Source organism: Tachysurus fulvidraco, chromosome 8 (assembly GCF_022655615.1).
Source record: "Tachysurus fulvidraco isolate hzauxx_2018 chromosome 8, HZAU_PFXX_2.0, whole genome shotgun sequence".
Classification (NCBI taxonomy): Eukaryota; Metazoa; Chordata; class Actinopteri; order Siluriformes; family Bagridae; genus Tachysurus; species Tachysurus fulvidraco.
Window position 1 is genome coordinate 17,310,355 of NC_062525.1, and position 18,960 is coordinate 17,329,314.

Genomic DNA, 18,960 nt, shown 5'->3' on the forward strand with positions numbered 1-18,960 from the left:
CACTGTTAATTATATATATTTTTACATACACACACAGGCACACATTTACAGAAAATAATGCAGCTAAGCTATAACTAAATAAACCCATAAAACTAATGAGTTTGTATTAATCAACTAATCATTCCTGTCTTCTCTCTCTCTCTCTCTCTCTCTCTCTCTCTCTCTCTCTCTCTCTCACACACACACACACACACACACACACACACACACACACACACACACACACACACAACCACACACACAAACAGAAAACAGAGAGAGAGAGAGAGAGAGAGAGAGAGAGAGAGAGAGAGAGAGAGAGAGAGAATGAATGAATGAATGAATGAATGAATGAATGAATGATAATGCAGCTAAGTTATAGTTAAATACCCCCCCCCACACACAGAGAGAGAGAGAGAGAAAAAGAGAGAGAGAGAGAGAGAGAGAGAGAGAGAGAGAGAGAGAGAGACTTGTGTGTCTCTTTAACATAATCAGAGTGAATTTTCCTAACCCATAATTTCCAAATGTTTTCTTCATGTATCCCATACTCTGTGTATACACTGACATCATTTTTTATTGATTTATTTTTAATATAAAAGAGGAGATAATGTTGACATTGATTATAGTTAAAGAATGTTTATGGCTCCTGAGGCGTGTTATTATCTATTATCCCTGTGAGTGAATGCTGAACTACAATATATGTTTTTGGTTATATTTCGGATGGGAAACAGAATATCACAAGTAGGTGACGCTATTGTTCTCTTTCCCTGTGTTAACCATAACGTGAATCCAACTTAGCCAAAAAGCATCGCAGGATAATTCAGCAGGACGTAAAAGTGGTCCAGACAGTAGCCAATCCTACAGCAGTGTACAGGGAAGATGACGTCGCTTGTTTTAGACGCAGCGACGCGTCCATGTTTAGATCCACTTTAAGCGAAGAGCGTCACAGAGCGCAGTGCCACTGAGCCCATGTGGGACACTAGAGAGGGTTGAAACTGCTCCGGATCGGGGTTCACAAGCTGAACAGTGGGAATAATATGCGTCTAGCATCGGGTATTGGTCACAAGTATAACTAACGCGTGCGGACAGACTGTAGTCGTGTAAAAAAAAAAAGAAAGAAAGAAAGAAAAGTGTGGAAAGTGTCTCCGTGCGCAGAGAGCCAGTTTACACGCTCTCCAAACTCCAAAGCAAATCACGCTTAGAAAACAAACAGAAGGAAATGAACCGTTTTGCTGTTGTGAAAGCACAAATCTTTCTGCTTTTGCTGAGGACACTTAACGCGCCGGTATAGAAAAGACACCGGACATGTCCGTTACGCACGGGTGTACGTACTTCACACTGGATCGTTTTGATTTGTAATACTCGCGGACGTGATTGTGTTTGGGTTTTTATCCCAACAACGATATCAAGCTGAAATCGGAGTGATCAGACTGGATGTACAGCTGTACTATGTGTGGCCACTCGTTCTGGTGCGGTGCGCAATCAGCGCGCAGAGGATTTATCTGGGAAACCGTGTCTTTTAATAATTAATAAAGTTGATCCACTGTTAAAAGGGACCAAATTAAAAGCCATGATGACTTTCTTAACTTTTTGGATATTGTTTCCTCTTCTAGGTAAGTTGATGCTTGTGTTTAAATGGTCGGTGGTATAATCATTTAAACATACTCAGTGTAAAGAGCACGTTTAAATGATTTAAACCTCTTTTTATGTTTGTAGTGTAGTTTTCACCTTAGGTTTTTTTTTTAAACTAAGCTAAATAATTAGTATCTGACATCACACATAATACAGCATTCTAATTTTCTATGGAGTATTTCTATACTGTATATAATACATATTAAACTCATGGAAGTGTTCTAACCCTGTATTGTTACTAACACAGCCACATGTACATTTCAAATGCTTCCACATATCTTTTGGATACCGATTTGTAGATAAATGCTGTTTTGTGCAGATTTACTACACGTGTCACTGTGTGCTGAACTGGCGCAGACTCGAGCATCCCGGCTGGACTGTGCCCGGGCTCATGAGCAGTGTCTGGGTCGTTATGGCTGCAGCTCTGCTTTCCGCACAATGAGGCAGTGTTTGGCGGGTACAGGGCGCAACTTCAGCGCACTAAACGAGCCCGAGGCACAAGACGATTGCAGGAATGCCATGGAGTCCATGAGACAGAACTCTCTAAATAACTGCAAATGCAAGAGAGGCATGAAGAAAGAGAAGAAGTGCCTGCGCATCTTTTGGAGTGTCTATCACAGTTTACAGGGTGCGTAAACAAGTGGCTGTTTGGCTTGAAATCATAATTAGTTCCTCATTTATGAAGATGATGAGTTTTGCAGTTAAACTTCTCGTGCGTGACAAGCGCACTCTGCTGTTAAATGTCTAGAAGAAACCAACGTTTTGACCTTGAGTTGAAAAACTTTTCAAAAGGGATTAATTGAGAGTACAAATCTAGAGCAGCACATTTCCATCTAAATTGGAGTAATAATTCTGCAAGCTGTGTTCATGTATGTAATGCTTTGCAACTGCGCTATGCAGCCTCCTGGCATTTCTCCTGGTGTTGTTTTCAAGTGTGCTAATTGAGTTGTTTGTTCTCATTTTCCAGGCAATGATTTGCTGGAGGACTCTCCATACGAGCCAGTGAACAGCCGCCTGTCTGACATATTCCGCCTGGCTCCCATCATATCAGGCAAGCCTGCTGTTGTTATAGCATAGCCTGCTGAAATACAAAGAGCATTATAGAGGCAATATCACAAACTAGAAGTCTAGTAGCTGTTTTATGCTGGGCCTAGTCATTCTTGTTAGGTTATATGAATGTGCTCAGTTGGTGTTGATTGCTTTCTGGTTTCTCCTGCTGCTTTATCATTTTACTGGCTATAATCATGGCACAGCTACACTTTATACACTACTAGTGTCACAGATGATTAAGTCACTTATCTTTGGTATACCGCTGTAGACCTGGATTGTTGATTGTCTTCTAAGAAATGTGAATGCTTATCATGGACAGGTTAGGAGCAGGCTACTGATCATTGGAATTTATGGTTTACTGTAAAGACCTGATGCTATGCTGGAGTTGCATTTGAGAGAAAAGCAATGATCTGCAGGTGGTGCTGTTTAACCCCTGGTAAACGTCTACAAACAGGTCTTTAATAGAATTTGACTACTCTATCTTTTTATATAAGTGCTGTCTTTCCTTTTGGAACCTTGCAAGGCTGCTCTTAATTATTGTTCTGTCTCTGTAAAGTCACCTGAAATTCGCATTTAAGAAAAAAACGTCTAGCAATCGATACGAATTCATCATCCAAGACCGTCACACCCACCTGTGTCAGAGTTTTGACACAGTTGGAGCAGATGGACACAAGCACAACCCAGTTAAAGTAGAAAACATTGTTCTGAATGACCAGGTCTCTACGACTGATGTAATTACTTTTTTCCCACTAGTGGAAAATAAATAACGAAGCTGTGAGATTGAGGTGTTTTTATGCCTCAGTAATGTTCACATCACTCTGCCTGTGTGCGTCAGTGCGCTGCAGGTGTATTAAATCATGTGAGTTGTACAGACTGAGAAAGGAGACTGCACTTAGCAGAATTATCTCCATATATGGAGGAATTGCACTGAGACATTAATCTGGAGCCAAATCTAATCACGCGTCCATTCACCTAACCTTCTAATGTCCAGCAGAGTTTTGGTGAATACAGGGCCATTATAAAAGGGTGTAGTGGTCATGGCTGGTCACGGCATCCTTCAGTATTTGCTCACAGCTGTCCCATGCAGGTGCAGGCACCATTTTTATAACTGCCACCACAAAGCTGTTCTGAGAGTCCATTTGGCAGAGCTGTGAATGGTGAGAGTGCAGTCTGATTCTTATTCTGAGCCTCTCACTACAGCAGGCACTGGATTTCACTGTGTAACTGAAATAGGCAGCAAAGCTTTCACAACCAGAATAGATAAACCTTTAGAGGTTACATAGATTCATGCACAATGACTACACTTACGGTCATTCAGATGAAGTCCTCACTCAAGACCATCGCAGTATTTTAGCTTTAATCCATATCCTGTTTTCTGTTCTAGACTATTTTCCGTTCTCAAAACAACATTTCTTTGGTATATATTTATAAACCTTGCATTCGCCCCCAAAAAATGAAATGAAACATAATAAATGTATTGAAATTGATTTCTTTAATCCTAAACCGGAATTCAAGAATATTATTACATTTGGCTAACTAACTAATATTGGTCATTAAATACATTAGACCAGTTCGTTAACCATGTTGGTATTCCCACATATGGATAATCCATTTACTTTTTAATATAAGATTAACATAATTATTAGGTCAAAATTTGAAATGACACGCAATTTTAACCAATTAAAGCACCTGAAGATTTTTGCATGAAAGGGTTAAATGTCTGCATTCTATTATACTAGTAACACGAATGCCTGCATCTTTTAAATCTGACTTAATCCACCCACCTGAAAGTAAACGTGTTTGTGGAACATAATGAATGACTGACCTTAATCCTGACACTTTCTCTCAGCTCCTCCGTTTACTCACTCTAGTAACATACAGTGGGAACCAAAAGTCTGATAACACAGTAAACAAAACAAGGATAAAAATATTTTTGTTAATTTAAAATGGTAAATAACCAGAAGGTTTCAGAAGCTTTAACTGTTTAAACACAGAAAGTGAACGTGCAATATCTCTGTTATCTATTTACTGTTGTATTTCTACATCCCTACTGAAATGTAAGTAAATGTCTAACAGTGACCTCGGTAACTACTTTGTACAAAAGGTCCTATTTTCATAATGTTTAATCTCTTCTACTGAAGCATGTGATGACACAATGAAGGATTTGGATAATAGGGTTTTGCACAAACTTGTGGAATCCATCCATTCCAGCTCAAGTGCACGCTGTCCATAAAGCTAAAAAGCGACAAACCAAATACTAAGAAACTGAAATTCATGTAAATTTGTTTCTTTTTACTCGAGATGTTGCGAATAATATAACTTGTAATAAAAATTGTTGTATTAAATTAGAGAAGAATGAAAGATAGAAACATTTTCTCACACGTTTGGACCCCACTGTACTGTATATCCCGCAAGGTTGTAACACAGGTAAATACATCACATCTTTAAAACGCAGCCTGAACCGAAAAAAAGGGTTGTTGTCACTTTCACTGACTCTTTTTTCAGTTTCAACAAAAATGTCTTCTCTAATTCTCTACAGTAACACGACTTAAAGAAATAAAAGCGCCATTATGTTAGAAAATGCCTTCACTGAGCCTTTACACTTCCGTTAAGGAATACTACACAATGGGATGGTTACAGTACATACAGTACCATCAGACCAAACGAGTCTGTCTTCCTTCAAAAACAAAGAATAATTATAAATTGTGGAGATTATCTCTCTGCTAATAAAAATGGGATGGAGGCTTGTTTTAGGTGTGGCGGCTCTAAGATATCATTGGAACATGTATTGTTGCTGTAGAGCAACTCTCACAGCCGTGGTTGTATTCCAGCTTTCTGATCTTTGATGTCGTGCCAATTCTGGCAGGTCTGCATGGTTTTGTCAGCATTAGGCTTTAGTAACAAATCTCCTACAGTTACCAAATGAGGGAAAAGTCAGTCTGATGAAGAAAGAAAAAAAGAGAGAAAAACATGTCTCAAGTTCCTAGAAAATAGCATCTAGGATCCAGGGGTAAATTCTGTTACATGTGAAGTGAAATGGATAATAGCTCCCGGTGGGTGGCTCAACTAATGACAGTTATAGCGATTATGGTTTCTATGCTGTTATTATATTCTACAGCATTATGCTGTTTGTTTGCCTCAATTGGCATGGATTAGGACAAAAGGAAAAAGCAGACATGTCTGCACTGGCTGCTCAGTGGCTTGAAAGAAGCCTCGGTGTGACTCAGGCCTTTCCTCAGATGGGTTTATTACACCATTTATCCAAACCAAGCAGCATGTGACATACAGGCTAATACCCATTAGAATGAATTTACAAGGAAGTGTTGAAATTAAAACATGCCTCCGCTTTATAAATCAGTAGAGGAGACAGCTTTGAGGGAGCACTTATTCAGACACCTACAATAGGTTTCAACCTGAACAGAGAGGGAAAGAAAAACAGAGAGAGAGAGAGAGAGAGAGAGAGAGAGAGAGAGAGAGAGAGAGAGAGAGAGAGAGAGAGAGAGAGAGAAACATGCAGAAGAAAACATGAATGAACAGTTGCATATCATCTAACTGAAATGATCAGCTGCTCATTTGGGTTCAGATAAACATGCTCACTGTACACCTGAATAAATAGCTTTTTTCAGCTTTTCTTTAATGGAGAAAAGAGCTTTAAAACAACACTTCAGGAAAATGATGAATGATGAAAAACATATCAGGACTAAGCAAGAAAAATCAACATGGATGCTAGAGAGATGTGTTGTTACTAAAGGTCTTAGTTTAAGGGAATTCTGTCTTATAGCCCCATTTCATTATGTCAGTAAACAGTAGCTTGGTTTTAAAATCTCTTCACTTCTCTTGCCTCCAATGACAAAATTCAGGCAAGTAGACACGTTCTTGTCATATTATCTACCTTCACTACATGTTAAGAAGAAGACATTATGAAGAAATGCCTTTATGATTGTTAAGAAAATAAACTTCCCCTGGATTATTAATAGGGGCCACGGTGGCTTAGTGGTTAGCACGTTCTCCTCACACCTCCAGGGTTGGGGGTTTGATTCCCGCCTCCACCTTGTGTGTGTGGAGTTTGAATGTTCTCCCCGTGCCTCGGGGGTTTCCTCCGGGTACTCCGGTTTCCTCCCCCGGTCCAAAGACATGCATGGTCGGTTGATTGGCATCTCTGGAAAATTGTCCGTAGTGTGTGTGTGTGTGAGTGAATGAGAGTGTGTGTGTGTGTGTGCCCTGCGATGGGTTGACACTCCATCCAGGGTGTATCCTGCCTTGATGCCCGATGACGCCTGAGATAGGTACAGGCTCCCCGTGACCCGAGAAGTTCGGATAAGCGGTAGAAAATGAATGAATGAATGAATGAATGGATTATTATCCGACCTAGATCCAGTCTAGTAAATTTCTCCCTGCTGAAAATCACAGCCTGAACAGCTAGCAGTTACCCAAACACCGAGACCGAGCGTATCAAACTGGGAAAACATTTTTGCCAGTTGTTGTTGTCAAAAAGGAAACCGCTCTGAATTTCAGTTACTAATGCTCCATCTAAACACAGGTCATTTTAGGGAAAACAAAATTAAACAGAATTGCACATTTGTATTGATCAGTTCAGTCAACTAATAAGGAAGACAACGATGGTCTACCAGTTTGACCATCTCAGCCTGTGTTTTACAAGCCAGTGAGACCACCCTGAATTTTTCAGTAGCTAAATCTCACTAGTAGCAGTTCATATATCAGCACAAAATAGGGTTTCAGACGTTTCTGCATTTGAAAAAATACTACTATTGTGAACACAGCATTGGACTGGAGGAAGAAGTGATGTACACCAGGACACTGTGAGGGCCTTATTACCTAATCAACCATTATTAGCCATCGAGATGATAATAAATCCTACAGACCTTGTTAATTGATTTCCCCGTGTCTCTGCATTGGTTTGCAAGCTTGTCAATAATTTAAGCAGTAAGAATTTAAACACAACCTTAAAATCTTTCATTCATTCATTCATTCATTCATTCATTCATTCATTCATTCATTTTCTACCGCTTATCCGAACTACCTTGGGTCATGGGAAGCCTGTGCCTATCTCAGGCATCATCGGGCATCAAGGCAGATTACACCCTGGGCGGAGTGCCAACCCATCGCAGGGCAACTTTAAAATCTTGTATAAAAAAAAACTATTTTGTGCTACAAGGATTTACGTCTAGAACAATGTTGAGGTGAGGAGAGATTTTCTTTGCACCATAAATTTGATGTTAAGTAGATGGTTGGGATCTGACAGTTCAGTTGAATGTAGAAAGTAATCTGATTAATGAAAAGTAATGCATTTTGTTATATAGAAGTTGAAATGAATCTTTACTGTGAGGCTTCCCAGACTTGAACGTCAGAATTTAATTTGGCACTGCAGTTGCACTTCTGCTTTGGCCGATGAGACTTGAACAATCAAATTATACCAGTATTGGCATTCTGCTGTGGGACACAGTATCGTTTATGTATCATCTGTCAGCTGAATAGTGGTATTTTGAGGGGGGAAAAAAACGTATTAAGATGTTGTATGACTAAAATATATTAGATATTTTATATTATATGACCATTTCTACTATTTCAAATCCTCCATCATCCATCATCCTACACTTTATGATGTTTAATTCATCTCCAAGCAAATGTATGGATGATATACTGTATGCATCTCAGAAACTAAAATAAACCAGTTTACATACGCTTGCTCTAATACGGCCTAAGCAAAATAAATAAATAAAAACAGAATAGAGCGATGAATGATGTTGGCTTCTGGACTGCCTGCTTATTTTCTTCCTCCTGAAGTGAGCTGGTGAGAAATGGATCAAATCTAGCAAGCAGCATGTGTTCTCCTAATAGCAGCTCTAAAGGTACACAAGTTTCCTTAAATAATTCAGTAAAATCCCACCAAAATCCCTTGGTATCTTTCTCTCGATAAAAAGCAGAAGTCCAGAATGTGTCCATGACTTATTCTCCTGCAAGATGATGAAAGAAGGCAGCCGTGTGTGTGGGTCGATGCAGTTAAAGTGTGCGAATGGATTGTATGGATCTGTCAGTCAGATGCAAGGAAGTGGATGGAGTTGAAACATCATGGCCATATAATTAGAGTTGCAATATGGGGATTATTAAGAAGCTATTGAATTAAGCTGAATGATTGTTAGCTGAAATAATTATAAATACAGAGTCGAACGTCTTTTCATTTCCTTTTTATATAAAACCGCTATTGATGTGACTCTAATTGAATTCCGGATATGAATATGTTTAGAGTGGGATTTGATTTTATTAATACTTCCTTCTAAAGACAGTAAGCTTAGTATGGAAAGTAGATTCCATCATTGTTTTAAACATTTGTCTTGGTACTGTATGAATCAGACATCTAACTTAATATTCTGATGAATTGGCAGTTTGCTTGATGGAATAAAATCCATTCAATTCATTCTCTGCTATTGGCATGAATCTCACCCAGGGCAATACAAGGGAGAGACTTTATTAAAAATGGAAATATGGCCCTGTCAGCGGTTATTGTTTGGAAGTGCAATTCGATTCGGTCTCATTTCTCAGCATTGATATCGACACTGGTGTATGCACTGTGTATGAATGCCAAGTATTCAGGCACCAGCAGCATGTGAGAGGTAGAGAAAGGAAAGAATGAAGTGTGGAAATATAGAAAATAATCTACAGTATACATCATAAAGTCTACTGTGTAACTGTCTTTGACACCCGCACACATGGCACACGTGAATAATGTTTAGTGAACTTTATGAACCTTCCTGAGAGTATCGTATAGTATCACACGGTTTCAGCAGGAGTGTGAACTCTGAACCGCTCGTACACTCCTCAGACAGTGTTGGCCTTGATTATACAGACGTTACTTAACACCGTATGTCTTCCAAGAGCCTTATAGTTCGGCCCTGAACTTCAACATAACAAGCAATGCATGAATTATACGTATTCCTGAGACAGCTATACTAATATAAAGTATGTATCATATTTCGTGTGTGTGTGTGTGTGTGTGTGTGTGTGTGTGTGTGTGTGTGTGTGTGTGTGTGTGTGTGTGTGTGTGTGTGCGTGTGTGTGTGTGTGTGTGTGTGTGTGTGTGATACACTCACCTGCACACCTGTACGGATATCCAGTCATCTCATCAGTCAATCATAGCAGTTGCACGATGCATAAAATCATGCAAATACAACTCAAGAGCTTCAGTTAATGTTCACATTAAACATCAGAATGGGAAAAAGTGTGATCTCGGTGACTATAGCATGGTAGAAACTGAATAGTTAAAGATTTGACCTGGTCTTTTTCATGTCTTAATCTGTCCACTTTCAGTGAGTCTGTGTTTATGATAGCTTTAGTTTCCTGTGGTTCTTCTGCTGTCGTACATTCTGAGCTTGAACCTGAGACTGGTGTGAGTGAAAATCACAAGACATGAGCAGTTACTGAAACACACAAACCAGCCCATTTGACTTCAACATCCACGCCATGGTTAAAGTCCCAGTAGATCACAATTTTCCCCGTTCTGATATTTGATGTGAACATGAACCTAAGCTCTCGAGCTGTGTCCTGCTGGATCTTTATGAACTGTGGTGTTTCCACGATCAGCTAAACTAATAAAACCAAAGAAAAACATTATTAACATGCTTAAGTTTCTCATCCATGGAGTTGTCAATCATGCAATTCACATCATCATACAATACAATATACACTGAGATATACTGGAGTTTAGATTAAGCAGGTGAGATATACTGTACTGTATGCATCCTGAATGTTCTTGACTTAAAGGTTTAAAGATAATCTATCTGAGCAGAAATAAGAATATCCATTCAAGAACATCTATCCTATCCTTCATGGCTGTAATTATTTCCTCATCTTAGTAGATAAATATCAAGCGAAATTATAATTAAATGTAAAGGCAAGTTGAAATGAACCCGAAGCAGAGACGCTGTAACGAGTAATGTGACATAAGCAGTCTAGACTGAAGCACAGCTTTGCTGTATATAGTTGGTGGCCAATGAATATTAATTATAATTCTTTTTATCACAGTTAAGTCATGGTTAGGTAATATTTACATTAGAATATTAAAGTTAAAGCTCATTTTGCTAAAAGAAAAAAGTTCAGCACACTCCGCAGTATCACCTCAGTGTTTCGAGTCGATTTATTTGTACTTTATCCCCGGCCCTGTGTATGTAGTCTGCATATCATAAAAGAAAGGAAGCTCTTCCGTTCACATAAAACTACAGCAAAAGGATTACAATGATTTTAGCATAAAGTTAAAGATTTTTTTCCTACTGCACTCTACAGCACAGAATTCATAATTCCTCCTGAATTATAGTAATGTCATTACCCTCAGACAGAGTAACAAGAATGATTAGTTATCGCCTATTAGCATGGGTCACACTGGGGCTGTAAATAAAATGGGGTAAGTATGGTGTAACCATATTTAGCACCAGTTTCTGTTGCAGTTTGCACTGTTGAGAATTGACACCGCATCCCGGCATGGCAACGATGCGTCCGTCGTAAACAGTAGAATTGTTTCCGCAGTATTACTGGATGCATTCAGGTGAGAACGCTGTTAAAGTCACCGACTTCGAGCTCATAAAAGTCACCGGCTCATAAAACGATTAAGGGACTTGGACACATTCCAGAGTGGATATACACACTTTTGACAGAAGATTTAATTGGACATTATGTAATGTGAGCGGTGTAGACTGTTTTGTAATCAATTAAAGCCAATAACCTTTTATCAGCAGCATGGCAAGAGGTACTAATACTTCTGAGGCCAGGGAGATTTTCTCCGAAAACAAATCCTGGACAAAAAAACAAAAAAACAAAAACAAAGTAATATTAAGAACATAACCCAACTACTTGAAAAAGTACCACATTAGGCAAACATGCTCTATCAGTTTATGTTGGTTTATGTTGGGACGCCATCACAGAGTAAACAAAAAGAATGTAATCCACTAATCGAGGAAATCTGATCCATTAAGCACTGATACCAAATAGGAAAAAAAAGTGAATGAGCTTCACCTGCCAAAAGCCCCATACGTGTTGACAATACGGAGAGGCTCAAAAGATGTGTTCATCATCTGTCTAGGACTTAGGAGGTTGATCACCACAGGAACACTCAAATATGCAATTAAAATCCCAAAAGCCACATTAACAACACCAGAAAAAAAATTAATGTTCAATTAAAGTGTGTACATTTAGCATTACGCGTGATTGAACATACACAGGCAGCCTATTGGATAAAATAAATAAACAAACAAACAAACAAATAAATAAATAAATAAATAAATAAATAAATAAATAAATAAATAAATAAAATAAATACTCTATGACAAACAGAGTTCCACAGAGTTCCACTGTAGATTTAAAACATTTTGTGTAATTAACATCACTTTTACTAGGCTTATTAAAAACTGTAGTAAGTTGATATTTATACTTGTTTCAGATTTTGGAGTTTTAGCCACTTATACTTATGAAAACGTATGAAATTATAATTAAACGAAATTAATCCTGTCACGTCTTAAATAAGATGGTAAACATTTCTGTGTGCATAAGACTCATTTTCTTTAAGGTTTCAGCAGATAAAAGTGGGAAGAGTGCTGACAAAAATTGCACATATAATTAAAACTAAAGTGCTGTCTGGTAGGTTGTTTTTCAGCCTGGGGGATTCAGAGATGCAGCTGACGTTTAACTTTAGAACCGATGTTCATCCAGTCGAGAGCTTCAGCTTGGGTTGAACCCGATTTAACTATCAAAGTGATAATTAATACAGATTTTCTGAAGCTGTTCTGTTTACATGTGATTCAGACTAAGAATTTGAGTGAATGTTAAAAAATAAAAAAGACCAATATCTATAGGCCAATAAATTCCAATAACCTGATTACCCGTCCGTATACTTACCAGAACATACATGATGTTAATCCTCATGTCTAGTCGCATATCTTTAAAGTACAGTAACTGTAACTGTAGACGTACAGCACCCTAGTTTTACATCGGAGCATGAATTGATACAGTGCCATATACGAAATTAGTTTGCACACCCACAGAGTGGTGAGCAGGAAGTGAATAGTCTTTCTTCATACTGTCTATAAGCACGAAATTTAAAAAAAAAAAAAAGCCCTGAAATGGAACTGAGGAATGGAGAGAGAATCTCTCATTTTGATGTCCTTATGCCAGAGAACTGATTTTTCATGGTGTGAAGAGAGAGAGAGAAAAAGAGAGAGAGAGAGCGAGTGAGTGAGTGAGTGAGAGAGAGAGAGAGAGAGAGAGAGAGAGAGAGAGAGAGAGAGAGAGAGAGAGAGAGAGAGAGAGAGAGATTTATGAAGTCGGCTGTAATTATGGCTCCTGAGACATGATCTGTGTGACTGTTGAGGTATTGAAGGGTTTACTATACACCACTTTCTCTCTTGGATTCAGTTCTGGTCTCTCAGACTCACTCATACTGTATGCAGCAGATATTAAACACAAAATAACACACCATACCTCTGATAATGTCAGCTCACATTCTGGCACTGAAATTTTTAAGTGTCAAGTACCTTGAATAATAAGCTTAAGAGAGTGTCCGATATCCATTTCTGCACATTTGTCTTATACGTTGTAGCTGCAGTGAACAGAAGCTTGGGAAAGTGCCATCTGGAAATGGTCTAGTCAGTAGTGTCACTGTGTTTTATTTTTATTCCAGTAATGGCCCAGTGCTGGCTTCATTTCTTACTGATTAATAAACAGTGGTTCAATACTAATGCATGGAGATTGAAAGCACGGCCCTACGAGTACTAAAATGGCAGCGGCCTGTGCTCAAGCAACAAATGACATAATAAGCGTATTAGACATTGATTTTTCTGATAATTGAACTACCCGATGCCATCTGATGCTTTTTACATCACACACGTGGTCTTGATGTGGTTTGACCCGACGTTGTGTAGTGCTTTTACTTTCTTGTTTTCTGGGTAAAGCTGCTGCTTCAATTGCATTTCACTGCTCTCGTAATAGTAACCAGAAATCTGTGAGCTTCGACAATTATACAGGATCAGTGTAACGTGGCAGAACAGTCAGAAATCCCCAGTAGTCTTAAATTGCCTATTATATGAACCTGTCAGATGTCAGGAGTTTTCTCATACTTCCTGCCTCAGACAGCTGCTTGTCACTGGAGATAGTATGAGAAACAGAGGGACGTGATCTACGGTATGTCTGAATTATCCACTAGCTGGTTACACTGCAATTTTTTACATCTTAGCAAGTCAAAATATCTTGAATATAGTCAAATTAGTCAAATCTAGTTATTTAGTATTTATTATTATAATATGACAAAAAAAAACAAATCTAAGCTTACCATTATAAGATTGCTCATTCTAGATATTCTCACTTGCTAAGTTGTCATGTTTGCGGTGTTTGTGTTGTCATTTAATTCATGAGACGTATAACGTCAAGTTGTGACTTATGTTGGGAAAGCATTGAAGAGGTTAATAAGCAATACATGGCACTTTATAATATTGTGAGATTGGGTTAATATTCAAGTGCTCCAATGTGTCACATTGATATTAGTCCTTTAGACATTTTTTTGCATACTTAGATTTTCAGCATCTGTCTGGATAACTGAATGAAACTGGGACATACAGTAGATGCCTTTATTATTGTCAGATGTAGAGAGCGCAGGGGCAGCTATGACACAGAGTCCCAGAGCAGGGAGGGTTAAGGGCCTTTCTGAAGTGCCTAGCAGTGGCAGTGCTGAGGCTTGAACTCTGACAGTCATACTTACCCCCATGACCACTTGAGCCACTTTGGCCCCAAAACTATGTGTCTCTATTGTATGAACCCATTTCATGAATTTTGCTTTAGGAATTTGACCACAGAAAACACAAACTGAATGCCGTAAACTGCCGTATGAAATGGTCTTTTATGTATATTTTAGGGCTTTTAGCGTTTCCTAAAGTGGATGTACTTGGAGCCTTTAAGGGTTCATCTAGAGGGACAAGATTCAGTTTTCTGGATGTTTCTTCTTTTAGTAAACCGTCTGCATTTATAATTCTTTACATATTAGTCCTTTACCAAGAATTCTACCATATATTTTTATTTGAAAGTCTTTAGTTATTGGCTCAATCCACTTGCTATCTGATCCACTTTACAGGTTAATTACTGCTAAAAGCAAGCTAAAGGAAATCATCGATAAATCAATAGACTCTCTCAATATATATTGTCCAAAGCTAACAAGCAGGATTCCCTCAATTCCCTTAAATGTCCCTGGGCAGTTGTTTATTGGAATGACTATTTGTACAGAGCACACAGTGCTGTTTAACTAATAAAGTCTCTTCATTAAAGAATGAAAAGATGGCCATAAGAGAGTCCATCTCATAACATGACTCAGCACAACGCCCTTTCTGACTGATGAAGACTTGACAGTATATCGATTCAGTCATTTTCATTCCTTCCTCAGAAGATGTGTATGTGTAGGAACAACTAATGATGAGTAAGTAGTGAGGTAGATGAGTGTGCAGTAAAAAAAGAAAAGAAAAGAAAACGGAACTGTTGGAGAGAGCAGGATGAGAGTGATAGAAAGAGAGCGTGCGAGATAAGAAATGAAAAACAGGAAGAGAGACAGTATTAGTTCTATTATGAAGGTCGAGTCCCTGTATGATTTGATTTGCTGCAGCAGTGTGCGTTTTTATTCAAGTGTGGCAGCGACACTATTAAGTGCCACTCGGAAGAGCTTCAGGTGCCCTCCATCAGCACTTTCTGCCTCCACTTATTTTAAATCTACATTTAATCTATCTGTTATTGTACATCAACAGCAAGAGCACACAGCCAGCCAGCCACTGCATGCACACACACAAACACACACACACACACACACGCACTCGTATGAACAGAGATTTTGAGCTCCATACTGTAGCTCATATCAGATTGGAGTAGTATTTTCTAAGTAACTCACAGCGAGATACTCTAGCACTCTGTACTCTGATTATACAGGAAAAACGCTTCTTTAACATTTTATAAAATGGCATCCAGACAAGAAAGGATAGCTGTCGTTCTTAGGATTTTAGGAGCAAATATTTCATTCACGTAGTCATGTTACTGTTCTTGATGTTCTTATTGATTCAGTCATTCATTCATCTTCGGGCAACAATATTGCCCTTGAGCACCTTCTCAAGAGTCAGGGCAAATCCAGAGCCTACTCCATCATTTATGCATTTATTAACACAATTAGATTCACCCTCAACAGCTGATCTGTCCGCAGAGAGGTGAGAAGAAACCAGAGAATACACCTGTTTTCGGACAGGGAAAACATTCGAAACAGGAAATCCAGGGCCATGAGGCAGAAACGCTACCCACTGCACCATTATATCATCTCATCATCATTCTGTCCCGCAGAATATTTTGGAATATGTAGCAAAACTCTAATAAAAAAAAAAAAATTATTTAATCATTTCTAACTCCTTGATTCACAAACATTCACAATAATTATCCTTAAACATCACATCGAATGCAGAACCAGTGAAAGCAGTTTTGCACTGCAGGATTTAATGAAGTGAAATTAGTGAAGCTAATAAAGAGATTTAAAAAGCACAGAGCAGCTTCGTTTCCTCCTTCTACGAAACGCACAGAATAATAAAAGCTAAGTAAAGCGCAGATGCGGGTCTGCACGGAAACATATACAGTATTCTATTAAATATATTCTGCAGGATAAACACAGTAAGCGTATAATAACTGCATTTTTATAACTACATCTATAGCAATTCATTTAAGAAGCCAATGAGATCAGTAATATAAAACTTTAGTGTGTCTATGAAATGAGATTTAAACATCCGAACGAATTCGAACACAGATTTTAAAGTCGGAGTGTTTTTAGTCGTGTGGCTCGCTTCTATTCTCATTGCTAATTTGCTCATTGCAATGTTGTTGTGTTCAGCACCCCAGAGCGGAGGTTCCCAGCCATTCAGTTCAATTTTATTTGTATAATGCTTTTAAAAATAGACATTTTCACAAAGCAGCTTTGTAGAAATCCACCACGCCTCATCAGCTTTTTCCTCCTCCACTGTAGTGAGGGCATTAGGCTTCCCACATGGGAGAGACAAAAGATTAACACAAGGCACAAAAATAAAACTGTTGAGAAACAATCTGCTTAGGCAACATGCAAACATAGACATATATACACACACACACACACACACACACACACACACACACACACACACACACACACACACAAACACACACACATTAACCTGCAACAATACCTCCAAATGCTCTACATATTCTCTGTGAGCATACTAACTGCTAAACACTCCACATACACCAGCAGTGCAGCTCATGATTTTTCTCCGTACGTGTTTGAGCCGAGCACACGAGTTTAAAGGAGAAAAGAATACCGACATGATGCAGACAACCATATTTTTAACACAAAGAATTGCTGTTTGATATCAAGGAGCCGCCACTGTAGAGCCATCACTGTGCTCAAGGCACGAGGCAAATGCATACTACAGAGATTTTAATTGGATGCACATTGGACAAGTACCGAATAAACGCACAGTGAACAAGTCATCGACATTTAAGAAGTATAATAACCTCATTAATTAATTTTAAGTAGAACTGCATGACAGTCTAAAATAATGTTTGTCATAATTTTAACTTTTTATTGTTTTCCTTTAGCTTTGAAATAACCTTCCTTTCCTTTAGCTTTTTTATTTTACAATGTAATGTAATTTCAATTCATTTCAGCCCTTTTTACAGAATAATTAAACATATATATGGAGGACTTTCTAGGTGCAAAACATAGAAACATACTGAAAAATACTTAAATATATATATATTTAATTATTATCTGCATTTTAACCATTTTTCAATGTTTTTATGCTTTGCACTTGGAAAGTCCTCCAAGCAAAATGTAGCCACATTAATCTTTAATTTACTAGATATTACTATTGATTAATGTTTGTTTATTCTTATTTGACGGTGTGGGAGGAAAATGGCTTTCACAATACAATATGTTTTAAAGACTCTATCAGCCGGAGCAGAAAACAAAGAAGAAGAAGAAAAGAGCAGTAATTAAAGTAGCCATATGTTTACAGTCCCACCAGACCAAGAATGTCAGAGTGAGGTCCAGGAAGGATTCAACCCTGCAGAGATGTCTGTTTTCCCTCATGCTGGGAAGGCCTCAGTAATTAGCTGATGAGTTGAATAAGATGTTTTAAATGAGGCAGAATGCTAGACTGTGCATTGCTGTGGCCCTTGAGGACTGAAGTCTAACATCAGTGCATTCTACAAAACAATTCTGACATATTATTTAAATGTCAGTCGCTTATGTTTATATGCACATATATTTCTATGCAGATGATGTAATCATGTACTTGTCCACTCATGTAGACCTGCACAAACTCTTAACATTTGCATAGACACATAATGAGCATTATGGCTGATTTTCATGACTCTTCTGCGATTCCTTTCTGTCTGTGAAGGTGAAGCTGCTTTTAGCAAGGACAACAACTGCCTGAATGCAGCCAAGGCTTGCAACCTGAACGACACGTGTAAGAAATACCGCTCGGCCTACATCAGCCCGTGCACCAGTCGGGTCTCCACCACCGAGGTGTGCAACAAGCGCAAGTGTCACAAAGCCCTGCGGCAGTTCTTTGACAAGGTGCCAGCCAAGCACAGCTATGGCATGCTTTTCTGTTCGTGTCCGGTTGGAGAGCACTCAGCCTGCTCAGAGCGCAGACGCCAGACCATCGTTCCAGCATGCTCCTATGAGGACAAGGACAAACCCAATTGTCTGTCCCTGCAAGCCAACTGCAAGACCAACTACATTTGCAGGTAAATCACGAATCAGCTTACGGAGAAGGTGAATCCAAGGTTCAGGCAGGTAGTAATGTCATTCAGAGTAGAGGTGAACAGATGAATCATCACTTTCCCATTTTCCCCATTCCTACAGTACCTGATGATGTGAATGTCTAGGATGGCTAATCACTCATACTATGTTTTTCATAGTATGTGAGGTGATCTGATCCAAGATGGATTTTTATTTATTCCTGGTGTGCTACATTAGGTCTCGCCTGGCTGACTTCTTTACCAACTGCCAGCCAGAGGCTCGTTCGATATCCGGCTGCCTGAAGGAGAGCTATGCTGACTGTCTGCTGGCTTACTCTGGCCTTATAGGTAAGTCTAACAGAGAAGAATCATCTCACGTAACACCGTAAATATTTCAAGGAATACAGTAAAACCTGATGGCATGGGCTGATATAGCATGTCTGGAAGAGTTATATTCCTCTTCTACCACAGTAAATTGCCAATTCTATTTTTTTTATTGAA

At 38.7% G+C, this 18,960-nt stretch overlaps 1 protein-coding gene across 2 annotated transcripts in view; it reads left to right on the forward strand.

Annotated features, from left to right (window-relative positions):
• The first annotated feature begins 648 nt into the window (after window positions 1–648).
• Window positions 649–18,960, forward strand: part of gfra1b (gdnf family receptor alpha 1b) — a 29,338-nt gene continuing 11,026 nt past the window's right edge. The window contains exons 1-5 of one of the 2 annotated variants that reach the window (XM_027140380.2): window positions 649–1,592; window positions 1,931–2,239; window positions 2,579–2,662; window positions 18,114–18,465; window positions 18,698–18,807. In XM_027140380.2, the coding sequence (XP_026996181.1) occupies window positions 1,550–1,592; window positions 1,931–2,239; window positions 2,579–2,662; window positions 18,114–18,465; window positions 18,698–18,807 (898 nt within the window). In that variant the 5' untranslated portion in view covers window positions 649–1,549. The remainder of the gene's footprint in view (window positions 1,593–1,930; window positions 2,240–2,578; window positions 2,663–18,113; window positions 18,466–18,697; window positions 18,808–18,960) is intronic. The other variant, XM_047816991.1, reaches the window with a different exon arrangement.